Raw genomic sequence first — 24,407 nt, 5'->3', positions numbered from 1 at the left:
ATTGTCCCTTTACGTGTGATTTTTAAATATTAACTCTACTGGGGTGATATTTTTATAGATTATTTTTAGGGCACAATATTTATGTTGAACCTTTTCTTGCAACACTATTATGGCATTATCATATAATTAAATCTACTAGATCCAACACAACGGTTTTGTGAAATAAGAGGGGAAGGAAATATCCTTTCTTTTATTTCCGAGACCCTCACCCGCTTTATCATGGGGTCACATCCTGGTGATCTTCGAGGGTGGGCTCAATCTTTAATCTAGGAGCGCTTCTAGGTTAATATTGCCTAGAGAAATAATCTTATAATGATTCATTTGGGACGCCTCCAACAAGATTAAAAGTTCTTTTTTGTAACTTGCCTTTACTTGTCTTTTATTCAATATCACACAAGTATCACATTGCTTGTTGTCCCATCGAGTCACAGAGCAATGAAAAATGAATCGCAGAGTACCTTACATATCAGGTAAGCAGTGCAGGATGTCACAGTGGTCTCAAAGTTCGCCCATGTGCTCGGCTCTCAAGCGTCATTGCTGGGCATAAACCGTCATGTATGACACATAGGATAACTTCCATAAAAATAAATAATGCGCAAAAACAAAAAATAATAATTAAAAACTATAATAATAACTTGGCAGCGACAGGTAGTCGGGCGGTATTCCCCAAAAGAATCCTCAATTAGTCGGTAGGGAACAATTCTGTATGTGCATGAAGCCCCCCCAGTCTCCCAGGGGGCAGAGCATGGTCTCATCTGAGTGGGGGGATGCCGGGTATGTGCCCAGGGCATCAATCAAGAGTGGCCCAATCTCCTGAGTTGAGTGTACAATTCAGCTATTTCGTTATAACAAATACAGGGCGTGTGTGGAGCCGTCCCATGTCGACCCTCCTGGGCCTACACTCCAGGGCATGGCCCATCCCACTGTCAGCTCAGCCTCTAGCAGTCATTCCTGTGTGCATCATGCTGCCATAGACAGCATACCAACTCAATCAGCCAGTCAGGGGATCATCCTCCAAGATCTTCGCATAAGCATTGAGGGCCACTGTCTGCAAAGAAGCCACATCCTCCTCGCCTGGTCCACCATCCACCAGCAGGCCCTCCAACATAGTTCTCCAGGTCACACTTCGCAAGATTAAAAGGTTAAGGTGGCTGTAGCGGAGCCTTAGTATCTTATACATGCAAACACAATACTGGGTGATGGACCTATAGAATAGCACCTCACTCTCTTACTGCTGTCTTAGAAGAGTTGCTGTTCATGCAGAAATCTCCAGCACCTGTTACACTTTGGTGCCACTGACCACAGATTCACACAACAAATTCAACAAAAGGAGGTGCACCGAACAGAGTACAATTCAGTCCATTTATATCATCTTTGGTTTCATCCTTTATTATAACATCCACATGTGATCCAAAAAGCAGCCAACAAGTTTCGTTCTTTTAATTCACAAGACTTCAGAACTTCTTCAGGGCTCAAAGTGCAGAATGTAAAAATTTCATTTATCGTGATTGCTAATACCGCAAAATGCTGTAATCATTTTGTGATATGGTAGTACTTCAATAGTCCAAGTCATACCACCGCATGGCAAGGGCGAGTGACTGAAATGTCTTGGTTAACCCCTTTGGCGCTTATGACCAGCTCAGCTTGTCATGAGGCACAGTGGAGCTGTGCTCATGACGGGCTGAGCTTGTCATAACTGCCGCGGAACGCCCACACGGGGCTAATTCCCCACCTGTGTGGGCGTTCCATGGGAGTGGGCGGAGTCGTGACGAGCTCAGCTCGTCATGAGCACAGCTCCACTGTGCAGCATGCCGAGCTGGGCTCGTCACTAGCACCATGGCGCCGCGCGCCGCCCCCTCCTCCCCCACCGCAAGGGAATTAGCCCCGGGTGGAAGGAGTTAAGGTGAATTGAGGATGTACTCCTGGTAATCCTAGAAAATTTCTAGTAAGGACGAACGGAAGGTTGGAGATCGCGTATCACGGCTGACCACTCTGCTATTTGAGCTTCTCGCGATTACCAGGAGTAACGATAACAATAAATGAAAGTTTTACATTCTGCCCTTTGAGCCCTGAAGACGTTCTAAAGGCTTGTGCCTTAAAAGAACAAAATGCATTGGCTGCCTTTATGATCACTTGTGGATGTTATAATAAAGGATAAAAACAAAGAAAATATAAATGGTCTGAAATATAATCTGTTCGGTGCACCTCCTTTTGCTGAATATCTTATACATCCGTTCATTGGCAACATGTTTTAGCCAAACTAATATGCTGAGTAGGTCTGTGGCTTTCCTCAGGCCGTCAATCCCTACATATTGATGAGCTATTTACAAAGATAAGGGGGCGAAACTGCATTTAACTTATTCACTCATGTCAAGCATGGAAAATAATAACTTGTTCCTGGAGCAAATTGTTAATCACTAGACTTTAAATCTAATTGCCCCCTGTGATATGGAGAGTAAGATGGCTCCCTGTAGTTATGCATTCATCAAGTGTTGCTTGCTGCTTCTTCACCTCATTCCCCACCGATGACCGGCCTTTCATTCGCCAAGCAACCATTGAGTTACTTTTCAACATCAGACTTTGTCTTAGAGCAAGTTAGAACGCATAAAAGGGAGAAAGAAATAAAATGGTGAAATAGGAAAACAGTGAGAAATGTGAAAGCAGTGATAAAAAGAACCTGTTAGAGAGACATAAAAAAGCAAGAAGCATACAATGGTGGAAGAAAGCTGCATGAGGTAGAATCAAGCCTAAGCAGTTTTGGTATTGTGCAACTCTGGCATTCAGCAGCACCAGAGGGGGGCTTCCAAGAAAAATGCTGCATCCTATTTCTTTTCTACAAGTTAAGCGCTGCCTGTAGCTCATTCTTCAGTCTATTTGGACCGCATCAAAAGGGGATACATGAGTTGCAGCTACATGCAGAAGTATCTACACCCAGATAAATATCACAGATGGGAGAAAGAGAAGCAGGATTAGACTGGTGTCTTAGGCGGATTGGTGTCACTACAACGCATGCTTTTACATCGCATGCCTTTACAACGCGGTTTTTACCACGCATACCATTACAACGCATAGCGCTTTGGGGTGCTGGATAGTGAATAGTTTAATTTACTATTCCAACTCCAGTCCCCGTGGACACTAGGGAAGGTTATTGGATAGTAAATTAACCTATTCCCTATCCTAGAGCGCCCCCCAGCGCAATGCGTTGTAATGGTTTGCGTGGTAAAAGTTGCGATGTAATGGTAGTGCGTTGTAAAAAATTCGTTGTAACCGTGCCACACCGTCTTAGGCATTCACATCTTACACAATTGTTAGTCAGTTGTCAAACTATTATCCATGGATTCTGAGGTCTCCCTCAGAATTCAAGTTCTATTGCCTCACTAACACCAATGCTGTTCCTTCTCTATTGCAGGTACAACCACACCAGCTATCAACATACCCCTGACAAGACCACCTTCTTAGTCAGCCCTGCCCCTCCGCGGGAATGTGAGTGTGCATACCTGCACCCACAGAAGGTCCAGGAGATCCTGGCCCCACCCCTGGAAGGGGTCACCCCTTCTCCGCTCACCGAGTCCCCAGCTGCTGGCAGCTGCCAGAGAGGATCGGTGGTACGGTGTCCAGAGTCCTGGACGCAGAGCCAGAAGGGGTGGGTTGCGATGAAACATCCTCAGGGCCCTTTCCATAGGGTTCCAGGTCTTCTCAGCAGTGCCGAGGAGAACCCCACGCACATCCAGGAGGGGTCTGGGCCAGGCGACCACACTCAGCTCAAAGCAAATCGAGATCAGCCACCAGGAAAAAACAGTCAAAGCCTGTTGGCGAAGGTGGGCGAGGCAAGGGCCAATGAGAACTCCAAGGATAAGAATGAGGATCCCGCCAGCGCAAAACCATCGGTCCTTACACCCAACAGCCCTATGCGCTCTGATGGCCATCCCAACTCGCCAACAGAATCGAGCACGTCTAGGTGCCATTCAGGCTCCTACAACCAGGATCCCAAGGCCTGCAACTGGAAGAAATACAAGTTCATTGTGCTGAACTCCCTGAAGCAGGAGGAAGAGGAGGCGGAAAACAGTCCTGGGACAGAGAAGCCATCCACCGCCCTCCCGTTCCCACCGGAAGATCAAGAGGCGGTGAGATTAAAGTCGCAAGACGCCCGCAAGGAAGAGGAAGTGAATGGCCAGCATGGATACCAGTGTGGGTGAGTTCACACCTTTCTCTAGTGCAGAGGTGCATGGTTATCTGTAGGTCTGGAGTAGTGAGTTTGTTAAGGATCACATCCTTTGGGTGAGATGGGCTGCTGGCCAGCTTGATAGCATTAGGGTTAGATCTTTTAGCAGACAGGTACTTTTTAGGTCTCGCGCCTGCGACGCATATGGCGAAGCCATATGCATCGCGCAGGCGCGATACTATAGCTGTGGAGTCTGCTTCCCAGGAGACAGAGACTGGCGCGCGCACGCTCTGGAAAGCGATCGGAGCCGGCCGCGCGCGCGCGTTCCCAATCTCCTGTCTCTCTGGTTCTCACTCCTGCTGGACGTCCCACAAACCCTCCCTCGCTCCCGCCGCTTTCCCTCCCTGCGCGATGCTCTTTTAACAGCCTGTGCTGCGAGAGACCGGCACACGCAGGCTGCTCTCCGGAGCTCCGAACCCTCCCTCGCTCCCGCCGCTTCCCCTGCGCGATGCTCTTTTAACAGCCTGTGCTGCGAGAGACCGGCACACGCAGGCTGCTCTCCGGAGCTCCGAACCCTCCCTCGCTCCCGCCGCTTCCCCTGCGCGATGCTCTTTTAACAGCCTGTGCTGCGAGAGACCGGCACACGCAGGCTGCTCTCCGGAGCTCCGCAGCTCCTGCCTCCGCCCCTCGTCCTGCCCTGCCCCGCAGCCCATGGATCACCCACCGCATGCAGAGGTGGCTGGCGGGCCCATGCCGGAGTCACCACAGCCGGAGAGCAGGGGCTCTGGAGAGGTCCACGCCAACCACCGGGCCGAGCTGAGCGCTGGACAACTCCTCATGTGGATCGACACGGCCGCCTGCCTGACCGGTGAGAACTGCGCCCGCGGGGGGCGCTGCGCGCACTGTCCGCGGTGCTACCTGCTGCTGACCTACTCTCAAATGATATCCTGAGCCTCTGACCGGCATTTCTGACAATGCGCTGATACACCCCATACTAGCACTCAGTGATACATTTAATTATACAATGCCCGTTGGTATGCCACTTGTTTCTCACTGGTATAGTTATGGTTAGGTCAAACAGCCAAAATTAGATAAAGGAATTATGGCACCGTTTGACCAATCTGCATGAAACTTTCAATCGACTTTTGTTTTTTGGGAGCATCTTTTGTGCAGATACTGCAAGTAGGGGAAAACAAGCATTTGCAATGCAATAGGTCTTGCATTTGCGAGAGTTTGAGCTGTTAGCATTGTAAATGACAATGCCTTATATTTACGTGTTGGTTTTTAAAACATAAATAAAAGGCATTGCCATTTACAATGCCAATAGCTTAAACTCTCGCAAATGCGAGACCTATTGCATTGCAAATGCTTGTTAGTGAATGCTGCTGACCACTTTGTTGGATTTGGTCTTATATTTCCCTGAAAACACATCCTGTGAGTGAGCTGCTGTTGACCTGTTGGTTGACTTTGGACAATATTGTGACTTTGTGATATAGATGACAGTTTGGGCTTCAGACCGGTGAACCTCAGCCTGAATCAGTGTGGCGCATCCGTTCGTAGCTACGAATGGATGCAGCTAGCGGAAGGGACGAAGCACCTCCAATCTGGCACGATTGAATTCTCATAGCCGGATACGACGGGCCATTGCGCCACACTGATTCAGGCTGAGGTTCACCGGTCTGAAGCCCAAACTGTCATCCATACGCTGTCTTGAGAAAGACCCGCCGCGACCACCTACTGGGGCGCATGAGGGTCAAAACGTCAACGCATTCATAGGTCCAGAACCACCAGGATCCCAATAGGAACACTAGAAATCCTTGGTTGAAATTCAATATCTGGCCAATGAAACAACTTGTATATATTTGTACATATCAAATTTCCTCACACTGTATATATTGTACACTCATTGAGCACTTTTTCATCACAAAGTCACAATATTGCACTTTTCATGACGGTCTTATCATGCATTGTATGTTATCCTTGAATGAAGTAATTCGGATAGAAATGGAAGAAATCTTGTTATAATTTGCACAATATAACCCTTGGATCCTACGACTCTGTATTTTGAGCATTCACTTCTCAAATTAGATGTGTTTCAGAGAGCATTTGTGTTAGATTGCATTAATAAAGCATTGTTCAAATAACCTGTTTTACCCACCAGAACCTCCTTTTTGCTTAACTATTAAATACCCAGGTTCTGAGGGACACAGGGTCACCCCTTTTTCTTTAATCATGACTTTGGACAGTTACACTTTCAGTAATTGCTACAGGCCTGTTTGTAGCTTTGGTCTTGGGTTATTCCACAGTGGAAGGATGGTTCTTGGTTTTACTTCCACTGTGTATATCAACAGGCAGGTGGCCTAATGTCAGCACCAGTCTCTAGCATTGTCAGACAGCTGCCCTTGAAATCATCAATGTTGTTGAACGCATTCATCCCCCATATGCTGCTGTACTCCTCCCAACCCACATCTTCCTGGATTCTCACCTGTTTCTCTCTCTCTTCCAGACTTCTCACCAGGCCCGCTCAGTGCCTTATCTGTGGCCAGTGGTTCCAGGGGTCAGTCCAGCTGCGGCACCATGCGTTGTACTCTCATCCCGGAGAGGAACCATCTGAGTACCCACCTGAGCCGGTGACCTACAGGACTGGTGAGAGGAGATAATCTACCAAACTGTCTGCAAACCATCCATCGCCTCATCTATTGATCATTTTGTGCATTCGTCAAGCAAAGTATTCATTGGTCTATCTGTTTCCCCATTCATCGACCATCCAATCACCAAGCATGCCATCCATCCATCCTCTATCTTTCCATCCAATCAGCAATCCATGCATTCATCGAGTACATCTATTGGCCATGAATCCATCCAACTGTACATTCATCAAGCAAACCATTAATCCACACTAAACCCCATCAGCCCATCCACCCACAAATCCATCTTCCAGCTAACCCACCACCACACCCTGGTCTCTCACTCTTGCCCGCCCGTAGCTCTTCTCACTTCCTCTTACTGCTTGTGGCCCCCCTTTTGGGTTAAAAGGCTTCTGAAATTGCAGAACATTCTTCTCCCAAAAATCTTTAAGTGATACTACTCCTTTGAGTTGCTGCTTGCATTCATCATACATGATGACTGCAAGTGGTATAGGCAGGACACTCATGATTTGAGACACATATGCTATTTTAGCTTTCTCCGTCTTAAAATTACCTCTACTCAAGCAAATAACTGTTGTTCACCTGCAATGCCTGCTTCACCTGCTTCTGGCAGCACAACTGCTTTCAGTGTCAGGGTTCAAATCCCACCAAGGTATTTATTTAGTCCTAACTCAGATCACCTTATGTTAGAAAATTTCACTACACATACACAGAATTCACCTACTTTTGGAGGTTAGCCGACCCAGAAATTCCCACAATCCTGCCCCTAACCCCAAACTTATGAATGCTGCAATTCTGCAATACTGACAGAGTTTCCAGATCCATAAATGCAGGTTCCAAGCTCAAGCTGTACCAGTTCCTACTCTGGGAACCAGCTCTGAACATTTACATGTATCAACTGCAGTTTTTGCTCCCCTAAGTTCATCTTGGAGCTCAAAAGTTTCGGTGACCCGGGCCCATTGTTTCTCGTTTCCTTCTGCCTCCTTCCATTTTCTAGGTTTCTCTTCATCAGTTATTTATTTGTCCATTTTTGTAGCGCATCTGAACCAGTTGTGACGAGGCCGCTTTAAATTACAAGAAGTTAACAAGTCAGGATTACATGGGGATGGGAGAGTGGTCTATAGAACTTAAAATAATATAGTATATACAGAAGAACAGGCTTGGTTTAAAATTCGAAGCTGCTTTGAAAATGTTAGTCGAGCTTATGTAAGTTCAAACAAGCCTTATCAGCTTCACAAGTTAAAAAAAGAACAATTGATGGGCAGAATGCAGAACAATGTCATACATTCACCCCAGTGCAGAGATCTGGGCCTAAGTCCATCGTTTTTTCGCTCACCATGCCATTCCAGTTTGGACCCAGCCATATGCAAATCAGTCTTGACCCTGCGCCCATTGGGAACAGTCCGGCCCGAACTGCCAGGTCAGGTCCTCCCTGGACTGGAAACAAGAACCTAGGACCGGTTTCGGAGGTTCACCCCTCTTCAGCCAGGATAGCTTGATTCCAGTGGCATGGAGAGCACAGGACCCATCTCTGGGCATACCCGTCTCACTCAGGGTGACAAATGCTAAAAGAACAATTGATGGACAGAATGCAGAACACCATGGCTCACCATGCCATTCCAGTTTGGACCCAGCCATATGCAAATCAGTCTTGACTTAGCGCCATGTTAAATGAGCATTACTGTGTGGGAAAGCTTTTACTTTGATGTTTTTATATGCAGGAACACTAGAATAAACATGTATTTCCTCATTAATTGCTTAGTTTGCATCTGCTGCCAATCTGTAGTGTTGCTTCAGATTTTCAAGAGATCCTCCCAGTGAAGGCCTTAGAGTCTTTTTCTGCCTCTCCCTGGATGACTCCAGAAGGATTAAGATAGGTGTTAATTCTTCGTTTTTTGTGAGGAAGCTTCCTTCCAATTGGAAATTCACTTCTGAGATTACTGTTTTCTTGGATGTGCTATTTGGGGAAAAATACCAACATTTTGGGCTTTTCCTATGTTCGGTGTCAGAAGAGGGGGTTTTGACAATGAACGTGTGACACTACAGAGTCCTACCATGTAAAAAAACAATTGTCGGACTTAGTCCGACAGGGTATTCGGACAGCTGGCCTACAGGGAAGGTGGACAATGGCTGATAGGCCCCAGTCAGGCTGCCAAATCCTTGTAGGCCAGCCTGTCTCTGGTACTGGCACAGATCAAGTTCATGTGATCACATATGTGGGTTTACCTTTTTCTCCTTGTTGTATTTCCCGTCTCGTCTAGAAAATGGCGCCCCTGCGTGCAGAGCATGCGACTTGCACTTTCAAGAAGAGGAACAGCTGCAACGTCACTTCCTGCACATCCACAGCGATGAGAAGCCGTACAAGTGCAGCTCATGTATGGCTGCCTTCCGCTACAAGGGAAACCTGGCAAGCCACCGGGCTGCCCACTCTGGTAAGCACAAGCAAGGGCAATGCATGCTCAAGTTAGGCATGATGTGAGTGTGTTAAAATGAACATCTTGGCTCATTTTACTCATAAGCATGTGATAAGATAAACATCCAAGCTCGTGCTCGCCTTGAGTGCATGATGAGATGAAACCCACCTTATGCAAGACCTGAGTGCATGATGCTTTGAGATGCTAGACCCCTATGCATGATGAGATAAACATCCCACCTCATGCTAGACCCCTGTGTATGATGAGATCAACATCCCAGCTCATGCTAGACCCCCGTTCATGATGAGATGAACATCCCACCTCATGCTAGAACACTGTGCATAATGAGATGAACATACCACCTCATACTAGACCCCTGTGCATGATGAGATGAACAACAGACCTCATGCTAGACATCTGTGCATGACGAGATGAACATCCCACCTCATGCTAGACCCCTGTGCATGATGAGATGAACATCTAATCTCATGCTAGACCCCCGTTCACGATGAGATGAACATCCCACATCATGCTAGATCCCTGTGCATGATGAGATAAACATCCCACATCATGCTAGACCCCTGTGTATGATGAGATGAACATCCAACCTCATGCTAGACCCCTGTGCATGATGAGATGAACATCTAATCTCATGCTACACCCCCGTTTATAATGAGATGAACATCCCACCTCATGCTAGACCCCCGTGCATGAGATAATCATCCCACCTCATGCTAGACCCCTGTGTATGATGAGATGAACATCCAACCTCATGCTCGACCCCTGTGGATGATGAGATGAACATCCCACCTCATGCTAGACCCCTTTGCATGATGAGATGAACTTCCCACCTCATGCTGGACCCCTGTGCATGTCGAGATGAACATCCCACCTCATGCTAGACCCCTGTGCATGATGAGATGAACATCTAATCTCATGCTAGACCCCCGTTCATGATGAGATGAACATCCCACCTCATGCTAGAACCCTGTACATGATGAGATAAACATCCCACCTCATGCTAGACCCTGTGCATGATGAGATAAACATCCCACCTCATGCTAGACCCCTGTGTATGATGAGATAAAATCCCACCTCATGCTAGACCCCTGTGCATGATGAGATGAACATCCCACCTCATGCTAGACCCCTGTGCATGACGAGATGAACATCCCACCTCATGCTAGACCCCTGTGCATGATGAGATGAACATCTAATCTCATACTAGACCCACGTTCATGATGAGATGAACATCCCACCTCATGCTAGACCCCTGTGCATGATGAGATAAACATCCCACCTCATGCTAGACCCCTGTGTATGATGAGATGAACATCCAACCTCATGCTGGACCCCTGTGCATGACGAGATGAACATCCCACCTCATACTAGACCCCTGTGCATGATGAGATGAACATCTAATCTCATGCTAGACCCCCGTTCATGATGAGATGAACATCCCACCTCATGCTGGACCCCTGTGCATGATGAGATAAACATCCCACCTCATGCTAGACCCCTGTGTATGATGAGAGGAACATCCAACCTCATGCTAGACCCCTGTGCATGATGAGATGAACATCCCACCTCATGCTAGACCCCTGTGCATGATGAGATGAACATCTAATCTCATGCTAGACCTCCGTTTATGATGAGATGAACATCCCACCCCATGCTAGACCCGTGCATGATGAGATAAACATCCCACCTCATGCTAGACCCCTGTATGATGAGATGAACATCCGACCTCATGCTAGACCCCTGTGCATGATGAGATGAACATCCCACCTCATGCTAGACGCCTGTGCATGATGAGATGAACATCCCACCTCATGCTAGACCCCTGTGCATGACGAGATGAACATCCCACCTCATGCTAGACCCCTGTGCATGATGAGATGAACATCTAATCTCATGCTAGACCCCTGTGCATGATGAGATGAACATCCCACCTCATGCTAGACCCCTGTGCATGATGAGATGAACATCTAATCTCATGCTAGACCCCCGTTCATGATGAGATGAACATCCCACCTCATGCTAGACCCCTGTGCATGATGAGATAAACATCCCACCTCATGCTAGACCCCTGTGTATGATGAGATGAACATCCGAACTACTGCTAAACTCCTGTGCATGATGAGATGAACATCCCACCTCATGCTAGACCCCTGTGCATGATGAGATGATCATCCAGATTTAGGTTGGGCATATGCGCATAATATAATACGATGCACACCCATGCTTGCATCAGGCCTTCACATGCTCATGCAATAAGGTGAACATCTAGATACTTGCTAGACAAGGGTGTGCAATAAGATCCACATCCAGGCCAGGCTAGAGTTAGCCTGTGTGAGCAGTAAAATGAACATTCATGTCCAGCCTTCAGTTAGCTGTGAGCGCGCAATGAAAACAGCATCCAAGCAATGGTTAGGCAAGTGCGGAGACAAAGATCTAGCTGTCTGTAAGGCATGAGTGCAGGATGGAGGGAACACCAATGTTTATGTGAGGCTGGAGCACACCGCCCAATTACCTTCCCGGCTTGGATTGAACTTGAGCCTGCATTCAATGCTGAGCTAAGTATGAGGTTAAAGTCAGGATAAGTAACCAGTGATATGAGCATGCACTCAGTTAGTAACATTCTCAGGTAAGCATGTGTTGTCTGAACAACAAATTTAGATGGATGTACATGCATTTGGGCCACCTCTCTCTGATGAGCGTGTGAGCAAACTGAGTGAAGGCTGAGGTAAAGTGACTGCTCCTTCAGTAGAATGGGTAAAAATGATGAGGTAAGAGCGCAACTTAAGAAACACTCCATAAGCGTGCATTCAGGTAAACAACTACCAAGGTTAACAAGAATGAAGAAAAATATGCCTCGGTAAGTGAACGCCCAAGGGAAATCAGTCCACATGAACTGGCAATGTTTGTTAAGTAGAAGCTGCAGTACATGTGGGAATCTGGGGAAAGGCACACAGAGATAAAAGCAGGCACCGCAGAGTAAATGTAAATCCGTATTTGTAAAGCACGAACCACTCACCCTTCCGTGTCTCAAGGGACTGGGGGTCGTCGTGGAAATTAAGTGAGCTATTGCCCAGAGTCACATGGTGCTGAGCTGAGCTGCGGCTGAAGCCGGGGATCGAACCGTGAACACTGTGCTCCGAAGTCAGCTGCCCTGGCCACTGCACCACACCTCTCCACACACTGTGGTGAATGTGGGCTCAGATAAAACAAAAGGAAGCTCAGAGGCTTCCTTGTATAAGCATATGCATCTTCAGGCATTTGCTCAAGTTACAATCTTTGAGGCAAACACATATACACGTAAATACTTCAGTAAATGCTCGAGGAGGAAAATTCAAGAAGTGGTACATTTGTATACTCTGATGCACATACATGCTCTAGTAACTGTGCACAGAGATGGGTCTGGTAACCTCAGTCAGAATTATGAGTTTAGTGAGAACAGTGCTGCTCAGTGGTATTCTACCTGGACAATTCACCTGCTGCAAGCAGGCAAAGTCTCACAAGTGAGGACCAGGGAAAACATGCAGAAATTAGCAAGATAAGGTGTATATCCCCATGTTTTACCCCAAAAATTCATAATCCCCTTAACTTACACTTCCAAAATTATGAAGTCCCCCGGTAACACTAAATGCAGGGGAAGAAAAGAATGGTGATTTTTATGGGCCACCCATAAGGAGGGCCCAAGTGGTCGGGATCGTTAAAAGGTTGCTGGACTAGGCAGCAGCCTTAGTCACAATCAGCCATCAAGCACTGCTAGAGAATCTCCATTCTTGCAAGGGCATTGCACAAACTACTTCAAAGGTCCATCTCCTTTCTCTCAGACAGAAAATAATTCATGCAATGGAAGTCTTCCATGTCCCCTGGCTCGCAGCCACATGCATCTCCATGCAGGCCTAAAACACCCTGTGTCAGCTCACCTCCACCAGGACTCCCTGGGAGGATGGCCTGGCCACCCTAGCATCATACCTCTCCAATACACCGGCAACAAACCTCGAGAAGTCTCCAGCCAGTGCCATCCTTGAATTCAGGTCAAACGTGGGCACCATTGGGACTTGGGTGTCTCCCGTCTACTTTAAACTTTAACTGAGGCAGAGTTTGTCCTCATCAAAGGAGGCCACCCAAACTCTGGCCCAGACCTGGCTCAACAACAAGAATCTAGAACATCCCTCCACTGCCTCATGAAGCTCAACCCCTAGAACTATATATTGTCTCTTCATACCATGCTAACCACTAAACCACTTCCACCCCTACAGTCCAGGCCCAACTACTTTCACACATCAGCCAGTGAAACACACTGCATACTGGATTCCTAGGCACCACCCTAAAACTGCACACGCGAGGCCAAGTAATTACCAAGAAAGGGACATTCAAACATTGTGCTCCTCCCCTGAAAATATCTACCCTGGCTTCCTCCCTCAGCACTGATGACCAAAAAGGTCTTCCATATGAAAATCCAGACTACTTGGTATGCATCTCCCACCCAACACAGAGCTGCTTTCTTGCCTGACTCAAGATCCAAAGACCTACTAATGAACACACACAGAGCCAGGATCTTCTCTGCATATGCTTCAAGATTGGAAGAGCAACTTCGTTAACTACTTCAGAAAAAAACTCAAAATCTCTCACTTCTCTGTATGCTTGCCCCCCAAGGACTGATTGCCCTCCCCATTGACACCCCTCTTCCTCTGAATGCATTCCTGTGTGCCCCCCATTAGCTTGCATCCCTGCTGCTATGTACAGTGCTCAGTTGCAGCCAGAGAAGTGAGCAGGACGGTTCGTGGAGAGCACCTCAGCAAGAAAACTGACAAACAGGATTGGGGAGTCCACAAACCAGTAAATCCCATAATCTAAAACAAGGTGTATTTGAAGACAAGATCTTAAATTCTCACCCCCAAGTTGTGCAAATGGGGAGACGACCGTCCTGAGCTTAACCTCACATTAAGATTGAGGAAGGAATATTTAATTAGAAATATCACAGGAGTCTTGATTCGAAATGGAGGATCATCCAGTTTTAACCCCAGTTGGCGATAATCTACACCAACAAATCAAGAGGAAAATTAATAGTACTCGTCTGGGAAAATGAACAAACCCAAGACTCCATTTTAAGCAATTTTTCGTGAAAATTCCACTCTGACAGTTGGCAATAATCTACACTAACAAATACAGAGGAAAAATTAATAGTACCCGTCTGGGAAAATGAACAAACCCAAGACTCCATTTTAAGCAATTTTTCATGAAAAATCCGAAAATTACTGCAACGACAAATAAGGCCAATTGAACCAGGCCGCGAAGCAAATAGACTAATTTAGAAACTATTGTCCTGAAGAAGGTGACGATCTTTTTCACCGAAACGCCGCGTCGACAGTTTTTCTTCTTATAACACAAACTGTTTTATTATGTATTGTATTTTAATAAATATGATGACGTTTTTACTAAAATAATTCAAAAGATAACAGATTGTTTGATAAATAAAATAAGATATACAATCCATTCCTTTGCCAACTGTTGCCCTCATTGTACTCTGCTGATCTTATTCATTTAGAAATATACAACATTTTGATATATAAGGGTTATATTGTGTACATGTAAATGTGTTAATTTGTTTTGACTCTATGCTATACCTAACATACCGGTTATCAATATAGCAGCTTTAGAATAGATGACCATTTGAGATTATTTCCTTATAAAACAAGGAAAAGGGACTCTTGTTTTTGTTGAATACAAACCCATTCCCTTTTCCTAAAGAGGGTTCCTCCCAATACTTTTTGATCCAGTGCTCCGCTGCACCTAAGGATCACATACTGTGGCTCAAGTGAGGAAGAAAGTATTACAAATCAGTTATCTTGGTTGCACCATGAGCTAGCAAGATCTTCTGCAAACCATTCTCTGTCTATTCCCTGTTCAGGAGAGAAGCCGTATCGCTGCAACGTTTGTGGTGCACAGTTCAACCGCCCCGCCAACCTCAAGACGCACAGCCGGATCCACTCTGGCGAGAAGCCATACAGATGTGAGACCTGCGGCTCCCGCTTCGTGCAGGTGCGTGTGGTGCCCCGGGAGGTCTGGGAGGAGACCATCAAGAGGTTCTCAGTCCCTAGCATCTATGCGGGAGCTTTTATTTTCTGATGTAGCACAGTCCGAGCTCCACCACCTGAGAATTACTTTTTGCTGAAAAAAATGTGTGGAACATGGGATGCTGTGTACACAGTGAACAGTGAATCATTTAGAGACCAGATTACAGAAACCAGAATGTGATGGGGAGATGGGTATTAACATGCTTTTTGAATGCATTTTGAAATGGCACATATTTACAAGCAGGTACAATAAGTGATTTGAAAGAACAACATGTTCTTTTTGTACAGTTGCTGAGTTTGATATTAGAACATTGGAATGTTGGGAGCTCTATTGAAAACAACTGAGTCCTCTGGGCTTCTAAAGGCCGGTAGAAGCCCAGAGCATCAACATTCAAGTGTTTAAAAAAGGCCTCACAGAGCCTGAGGGAATTTCAACCCTTTCCCGCTCCGTAAGGTCTTTGTTTTACAAATTGGAACATTCTGCCCTCTAATGTTCTAATTGCCTTAGAGCCCTCTGTAGCGGGCTATCCCAGCAATTAAAGGCCCGAGTCCCATCAGATCAAGAAGCTGTCAGTTGAAAGAGCCTAAAAGTCAGGTAACAATGTAACATGACCATGGGGAAGATGAAAAGAATGATGGGGTTCACAGCTAGTGGTTCAGATTGACACCCTCTTCTACGCAGCAGAAAGTAGCTCCCTGTATTCACCAATTGGTGTTCACTTTATCAGAGTATATGCTTATGCATGTAGACACACGTATATAGTAAGGTCGTGTTTAGCCGATTAAAAAACATGGCGTATCTGAGGACAGAATTTGGCAGTTGCAGGCCTCGGCTTGCCATGCAATCTCTTTTCTCTTGTACAGTGCATACTTTGAACTGAGTCACCTTCAGGTGTTTATAACGGGCCACCATTGAGAGCTCTGGAGCAAAAGCTGAAGGCCATGCACATTTCTCACGCTGCCGGGTCAGTGGGTCGAAAGGTTCTTCAGAATACTTGGTCATCCAGTCCTCAGCCTCTGTGCTGAACAAACAGAGCAATGGGCACTTATTCCAGTTGCAATTGTGATTCTGTGCTACTGTGTGTGAAGGAGGTACACTGTTGCCAAAATATTGAGAAGGCAAAAGTTAAATAAAATACAGTGCTTACAGGTGAGTCAGTGCATTGTGTGTTTGGGGGCTGTGAAGGGAAGGAGATGCGAGGAAGTGCATTCAGGAGTCAGTGAAAGAAGGCTGCTGAAGAGGATAAGATATGCCTGTGGATGAGATGTGGAGAGAAGAGGGTGCACGTGTCTAACATAAAATGAGCATAACAGGCATGATTGGGGCACTCTGAAAAAAACACTAGCCCTTCCACAGGCCTCAGTAATGTTTAATTCAGAGTCTCTCAATTTCACAATTTAAATATTTTATTTATTTTACTAACCTTCATGCTTTTTCAAATTTGCTTGAAAATGCATAATTTGCCCACTCTTATTTCCAAGTCTTCCAAGGGGAAGAACTCTCCTGAACCACCGGTATGACAGTCAGGCTCGATCACCACAGGGGACTCAACTTGAATGTTTACACCCTACCACTTTCAAAGGTTACCAGCCTCCACTGGTCTGACCCACTAGGCTGCCCCAAAGGTACAAAAAAGTGGCACGGGAGACTGAGTAAGACAAAGACATCTGGGCAGCTTGAGCGAACCAGGATTTTACTAGCCTGGACAGGGTTATCTTGCACACTGATGCTACTATGCGTCCACAAGTAGATGCACACTGTAGAAGATAGCTTCATGACAGAAGTCAGAATATTTGGGGTAGAAACACATTTATTATTCTGAAATGGAAACCAATAGTAAATTATATTATAATTCTTTTCATAAGGAACACTGTCTGGAGGGTTCTGTTAGTCTGTGTTATCTACATGGTATCTTTATCTGAGTTTCTAAACCAATATGATCCTTTGATAGTAAGCCTTGAGTTTTTGACCTCACTACCTCGGCAAGCCGCCACTGCTTTCAGAGAGTAGTGCTGCGGGGTGGTGGAGTGGGGCGGGGGAGTGGCCTGGGGAAGGGTAGTAAACATCGGCATACGGCAGAACGGAGTTAAGTAAATAAATAAATAAATAAAACAATTTACATTGCGCACACTGCATCGCGAGTTGGCGTTGCAGCGCACGCAATGTACATTTTTAAATTTATTTACTTAACTCCGTTCTGCCGTATGCCGGAGTTTATACCCCTCCCCCGCTCCGCCAACTGCCCTGCACTGTCTGAAAGTCAACGCTTCAAAAGGAAGGAATTGGCAGTCCATTGAGTATGCAGGTCCAGGAGGTGCTAGGGTACCAGAGGCATGAAGTGATACTTGTTCAAAAGACTACCCATAGAACTGGCTTGATGTGTACACACAGTACAAGAGGCTGCACTTTGAGAAAACCTAGAGCTCGAAGTCACCATCTGAGTCTGGAAGGTAAAGAATGAGAGCAACGCTAAAGGTCAATGCTTCATGTGTGATCTTAACAATAATCGAGATCAGACAAATTCCTCTCTAACTGTCTCACATTTTTTCTTTGCTCCCATCTCTTTCTTGCCCGCCACAGGTGGCTCACCTCCGAGCCCATGCCCTGATCCACACGGGGGAGAAGCCATACCCGTGCGAAACCTGTGGCACGCGTTTCCGTCACCTGCAGACCCTTAAGAGCCATATCCGGATACACACCGGGGAGAAACCATACCAGGTGAGTGCCACAAAATATCAGAAGCTAACAAACTTTAATGCTCTGAGTGCCACCCAGGGCTGGGGCACAGGGACAAGCATTTTACCATAGGTGCCACCCAGGGCTGGGGCACAGGGACAAGCATTTTACCATAGGTGCCACCCAGGGTTAGGCCACATAGACAGGCATTGTACAATATGTGAATAACCAAAATAAACCTGGGGGTCTATTGTTGAGTAAACTTTATACTCTCAAGTGATGAGACTTATGCCCAATGATTAGGTGCAAGGAAAAAACCCTTTCAGTCTTCAATGCAATGCTCATAGTCCAACACACATAGCCACTAGTAACAGTAGGTGTGACCCAATGTCCAGAGATGGATTCCCATCAAAGTCTTGTTAATGATCAATATTATCATATGGTCATCCAAAGGTAGGGATGGTGCGTCTCTAGATCATTGACACAGTGTCCATACCCTCCATAAGAGACAGGGTTGCGACTCCCAATTACTCGTAGACCATATGTATGACCATTAAATGGGAACAAGTGCAGTGCAAAAAACAAACAAAGTGAAAGTGAATTTAAAAATAGAATAGAGAACAAATAGCGAGAAAACTTTAATAGCTATTAGTCTCTTTCTGATTAAAACCAAGAACAGCGCAAAAGAGCAGTTTCACCAAATAGCTGCATAAGGGCCAACATGTTTCTGCCAAACAGGGAACAACCTCCCAGGGCTTTCTTCAGGGCCTCTGTTCTAAATATATTTTTGCCACTGCATGTGCATACTACATATAAATGAATAAACCAATAGAATTCGTGAAAATATCAAACCATAAAGGATATAAAAAACTATTCCTCCATGTCAATTGGTGTAATGTTCACCCATACTGACAGGGGATCGGACCTCACCTCACCTGGACCGAGCTCTGGATAGAGGAGGCCACGCGCTCTCCGTCGTTGCCTCAGACTGAACCTGAGTGGCCACCCAGGGTTAGGCCACATTGACAGGCATTTTACAATACGTGCCACCCAGGGCTAGGCCACAGGAACAGGCATTGTACAATACGTGCCACCCAGGGCTAGGCCACAGGAACAGACATTGTACCATTGGTGCCACCCAGGGCTAGACCACATGGACAGGCATTGTACCATAGGTGCCAGCCACGGCTAGGCCACATGGACAGGCATTGTACCCTAGGTGCCAGCCAGTGCTAGGGCACAGGGACAAGCATTGCACCATAGGTGTCCCCCAGTGCTAGGGCACAGAGACAAGCATTGCACCATAGGTGCCACCCAGTGCTAGGGCATAGGGACAGGCATTGTATCATAGGTGCCACCCAGTGATAGACCACAGGGACAGGTATTGTACCATAGGTGCCACCTAACTAGTGTTAGGCCACAGGGAAAAGCATTGTATAAGAGGTTCCACCCAGGGCTAGGCCACGGAGACAAGCAATGTACATAGGTGCCACCCAGGGCTAGACCACAGAGACAAACATTGTACCATAGGTGCCACCCAGGGCTAGGCCACAGAGATACGCATTTTACCAGAGGTGCCATCCAGGGCTAGGCCACAGAGACAAACATTGTACTATAGGTGCCACCCAGGGCTAGGCCACAGAGGCAAACATTGTATTATAGGTGCCACCCAGGGCTAGGCCACAGGGAATAGCAATGTACCATAGGTGACACCCAGGGCTAGTGTACAGGGATAAGCATTGTGCCACAGGTGCCACCCTGTGCTAGGCCACATGGACATGCATTGTACCTTAGGTGCCGCTCAGCGTTAGGCTACAGGGGCTGGCATTGTTCCATAGGTACCAGCCAGGGCTAGGCCGCAGGGACAAGCATTGTACCATAGGTGCCAACCTAGGGCTAGGCCACAGAGACAAGCATTGTACCATAGGTGCCAACCTAGGGCTAGGCCACAGAGACAAGCATTGTACCATAGGTGCCAACCCAGGGCTAGGCCACAAGGACAGACATTATACCATAGGACGGTAGTCCGGGAAAGCTGGGCGGAGCGGAGGTGTCTGTTGGGTACGTGGAATGTGAGGCAGTGATTCAGGTATGCTTATTTATTTATTTATTTTTATTTTTAGTGTTTTCTATAGCGCGAACATGACCCAGCACAGGGTATCAGAGCACTTTACAATAGCATATAAACAACATTCTTAACTTTACATGTTACTAGCCATAGGTGATTACGTATTAGCAAATCCGTAAGAGCTAACATAACCAAAAAGTTCACATATAGATTTCTATAGAGTCTTTGGAACTTAAATGAGATAAAAACTAGTATAACATTTCAACCTAGTACAGTGAGTTGCTTGTGTGGAAATTCTACCAGCCAGGCAGAATGAAATAAAAGAAGTACAATTATAAGGATTTAAGGGAGAAATTTCCTCATATAAAACGATTTTGCTTCCTTTTTAAATTTTGCGATGGTTGGAATTCTTCTCAACTCCGGGGGAGGGCGTTCCAAATTCTCGGTGCCGCCCCTGAGAATGCTCGGTCATAAGTTCTTTTCTTATGGAAGCGCGCCGGTTTCAGTAGTAGATCAGCATTGCTCCTGGAGGAACGGGACCCTCCCGACAACGTGAGTTTCTTGGCGAGGTAGACTGGATATTTGTTGTGAATTGCTTTGTGTGTGACACATGCCAGCTTGAACTGTATTCGTGCTTCGAAAGGAAGCCAGTTGAGCCAGTTGAAGCCATGCTGGTCTAGCGTTGTGAAGGGCCTTGTATGCGTGGGTGTGAAATGTGAAGGTTATTCTTCTGTCGACTGGGAGCCAGTGGAGGTTGCGGAGGTGTTGAGGGAATCGGCTGCGAAGAGGATGTTGAGGATTAGTCTTGCTGCAGCGTTCCGGACATTCTGTAGTGTTTGGAGGAGTATCTGGGTGGCGCCGGTGTAGAGTATGGGCCGTAGTCGAGTCTGCTGTTGATGAGGGCATGGGTGACTGTCTCCTTGATTCGGTGGGGAACCATCCAAAGGTCTTTCGAAGCAGGCGGACTGTGTTGAAGCAGGCCGAGGAGATGGTGTTTATTTGGTGGTCCATTGTGAGCGAGGAGTCCAGTACAATGCCAAGGTTTTGTGATTGGTTTGTGGGGGCCGGGGGACTTCCTAGAGTAGAGGGCCACCAGGAGCCACTCCAAGCAGAGGGGAAGGCTCCCAGGATGAGGACTTCTGTCTTGTCCAAGTTGAGCTTAATGCAGCTGCCCTTCATCCAGGCTGCGGCGGATTTTATTCCTTCGTGGAAGTTGTTCCTGGCGACAATGGGTTTTTTGGTGAGGGAGAGGAGCAGCTGGGTGTCGTCAGTGTTGGAGATGATGTTGAGACCGTGGTTCCTGATAATGGCTGGGAGGAGGGCCATGTAGACACTGAAGAGGGTGGGGCTGAGGGAGGAGCCCTGGGGTACTCTGCTGATGATCTCAGTCGCTTTTGAGAGGTACGGTGGGAGTCTAACCCGTTGTGTTCTACCAGTGAGGAAGGGGCGGAACCAGTTGAGGGCCTTGTCTCGGATATCAGCGTTGTGGAGTCTTGTGGCTAGGGTATGGTGGGAGATAGTGTCGAAGGCTGCAGAGAGGTGCAGTAGAATGAGGGCCGCGGTTTCGCCCTGGTCAAGGAGGGAGTGGATGTTGGTGTGGGGGCGAGGAGGGCGCTCTTGGTGCTATGATTGCTTCTTACAACACTATAGGACACCGCACTATGAGGGTGGCTTAAGACTGATTAGTGGCTCAAACTTCAGTCACTGCTTATATCTAGTGTTATCTACAAGCAGTCAGTTTGAATCTTGGCAAGGCCAATGTAGCAATTAAATCCAGGTTGATAAGTTAAGTAACAACAATATGTGTAATAGTAACATCAACTCCCCCCAGCAAGACTATAAGGGTCAACATATGCTTTTCTGCTGTCTTCTGCCTCTGTTTGTTCTCATTGCCTTTCTCTTTGGCACTCATTCCTGAACACATGTGTGTTACACCTGCTGCTCCTGCACAGCAAGTGTGACTGTGGTGTGGAATGTTGGTGTGTGAGGAGGCTGTGGAATGTCGGATGAGTGAGGGAGTCCGTTGTAGGACAGGCTGAGCAGCAGGAAGGCTGCTCATGGTGGGGCTCTTCATAACAACTTATTTAATCTACCTTGGAACTGGACATCATCTTTATGCAACAATAACTTACAGGCTTTTATGTTTTTCAGTGTGAGGTGTGTGACCTGCATTTTCGCCACAAGAGTCAATTGCGTCTGCATCTACGCCAGAAGCATGGCGCCATCACAAACACCAAGATAGCTTACAAGGTGCTGTCCGGACCGTACGTCACAGGAGTGGTTGTCTTCTGACCCGCAGGACGGGTCATCACCCTGCAGCCGTGGCACCACACCAGTTGGCTTATTTACTACAGCCGACGGCTCCTACACATATACTGCTTGTATAATGTTATCTTCGTGCTTATGGCCTGCATCCATTGCCAAAATACTCTTCATGCCTCCAGAGCAAGTGAGCTCCCACCTATCCGCTGGACGGGTCAACTCCCAGGTTTCATTCGCACCATCAATGTCAAGCTTCAACATAGGTTCCGATTAAAGTCACGTCAAGTGTGCCTATCCGCCAGTCAAATAGTCTTCTAATTGCCAAAGATCTAGAGAGCACAAGCGTTAGTAAAATCTTGTCTCACCTATCACCTCGCTGCCAGCTTCATTTTATCCAGTGAAGAAATTGATCCTTCACTCATGCTTCAACCTACGACAAGCTCCTCTCTGATTCCAATGCGGTGTGCACAAGAAGCTGCGGATCCGCAGGGTGGATCCTCTCCGTGTTGAAAAGACAATAGCCGCTCCCCACCCAAAGTGCCACTGTTACCGTACATGACAGCATGCAGACCTGCAGGGCAGGCTCCAGTGTTCTCTCGCTGGCGAGTCGCTGGCTGGATTGGCTCACTAGGTTTTCTGTGTTTGGCTGGTTACAACTCCCCTATCAGATCGTCGGACCAGTTTCTATCGCTGCCTGGCACAAGTTAGACAAGGAAAGCCAGCCTCAAGGCACTAAGCAGCCATATTGGAATGGGAAGAAACTGATTTCCTTAAATGGAAACATAGCCGGTACTTTAGCATATGTGGATTTAGGGTGTGTTGAAATGAAGTAATACCAAACGTAGTCCACATCAGAGATGGGTTGTTGTTGCCAAATTTACAAAATGTATGTATCCCAATTTTTTTTTTACCTATTCTCATTATTATTTTTAATCCATTTCCTATTGATTTTAGGCTTGGAAAGCGGGCTAGTCAATCAGTATGAAAGGCACACAGCATGCAAAGAGGTTGGTAGGACTGGGGAACAATCATTCATAAATCAGCTACGCCCAATTTTTGACTGAATCGTCCCAAATCCAATTAATATTCAATTGGTCATTTGTCAGATGGTCAAACTCCAGATTCTTCTATCAGCCAGTCCACTTGGAGATAAGAGAGATTTATTCAACCTGCATGTTTTCATTAACTCCCATTTAGACTCTTAAGCAATCAAACATGTTGAAGCTCAAAAGCTACAGGCATCTGAAATATATCATGGCCGCAAGAGCACTGGCCAGCCACTCTGTGACGTACTGGCAAACCACGTAATGCTTATGCAACACGTGATGTCAGAGATCAAGCACTTGAATTATGGCGGTCTTCAACCAGGAAGCGAGGAGGGAGAACAGGAAGTGACCTCACTGCAGGCAGCCGGCACTATCCAAGCCTCTATTAACTCCTCTCTTATAATTGATGCGGGTGTGCACGGGGGAGACGGTAGGGGGTTAGTTACTGTAAAAGTGAGGATATTTAGCTTTGAAAGCGATATTCATAATGGCTTGCGAGCAGTTAGGAAGTTTTTTTTTTTAAGTGCATTTTGCTGGTCAAATAATTTTGCCCTAAAGCACATTTTTCTGGAAGAATGTGTCCTCTGCAAGTGTTTAATGTGCTGTTTTATCAAATAAATAAAATGCTCTATTCTAACATAAATACATTTGTTTTTAAGACCTGCATTGATTTCTCATTGTAAAGTATTGGCATTTATATAGTGCTTTCCTTTCCACTTGTGAGGCCTAAGGCACTTTGTGGGTGGCCCGATTGCGTCATTTATGTAATGATTTTGGTCGTAAAGTGCCCCAGTTTGCATCCAGTTCGTGGACGCCTTTCAGAATACGTGGTTCAAATTGACTTGTTTGTACTTGGTCTGCATGGGACATGTTTGGTGAGGTTTACAGTACGTGGTAAAAGCGCGGTGCTCCTAATGGTACAAGCATTAGTAGCAGGTGTAGCAAAGAGTGAATAGACGTTGCCGTGCATGCAGGTGCTTACCAACTGTGGGTGGACGGGATCAGACGTAGAACCTGCTGCTGACGTGCAGCCTCTGGGTC

At 46.6% G+C, this 24,407-nt stretch overlaps 1 protein-coding gene across 2 annotated transcripts in view; it reads left to right on the top strand.

Moving 5' to 3' along the window:
• The window catches only part of BCL6B (BCL6B transcription repressor), a 73,714-nt gene extending 49,701 nt beyond the window's left edge, over positions 1–24,013 (top strand). For both annotated transcript variants that reach the window (XM_078668624.1, XM_078668623.1), the window contains 6 exons: positions 3,410–4,192; positions 6,669–6,808; positions 9,072–9,242; positions 15,148–15,278; positions 17,895–18,032; positions 22,210–24,013. In XM_078668624.1, the coding sequence (XP_078524750.1) occupies positions 3,410–4,192; positions 6,669–6,808; positions 9,072–9,242; positions 15,148–15,278; positions 17,895–18,032; positions 22,210–22,350 (1,504 nt within the window). In that variant the 3' untranslated portion in view covers positions 22,351–24,013. The remainder of the gene's footprint in view (positions 1–3,409; positions 4,193–6,668; positions 6,809–9,071; positions 9,243–15,147; positions 15,279–17,894; positions 18,033–22,209) is intronic.
• The last annotated feature ends 394 nt before the right edge of the window (positions 24,014–24,407 follow it).

Source organism: Lissotriton helveticus, chromosome 12 (genome assembly GCF_964261635.1).
Source record: "Lissotriton helveticus chromosome 12, aLisHel1.1, whole genome shotgun sequence".
NCBI classification, from domain to species: domain Eukaryota; kingdom Metazoa; phylum Chordata; class Amphibia; order Caudata; family Salamandridae; genus Lissotriton; species Lissotriton helveticus.
This window is presented reverse-complemented; position numbering and strand designations above follow the sequence as displayed.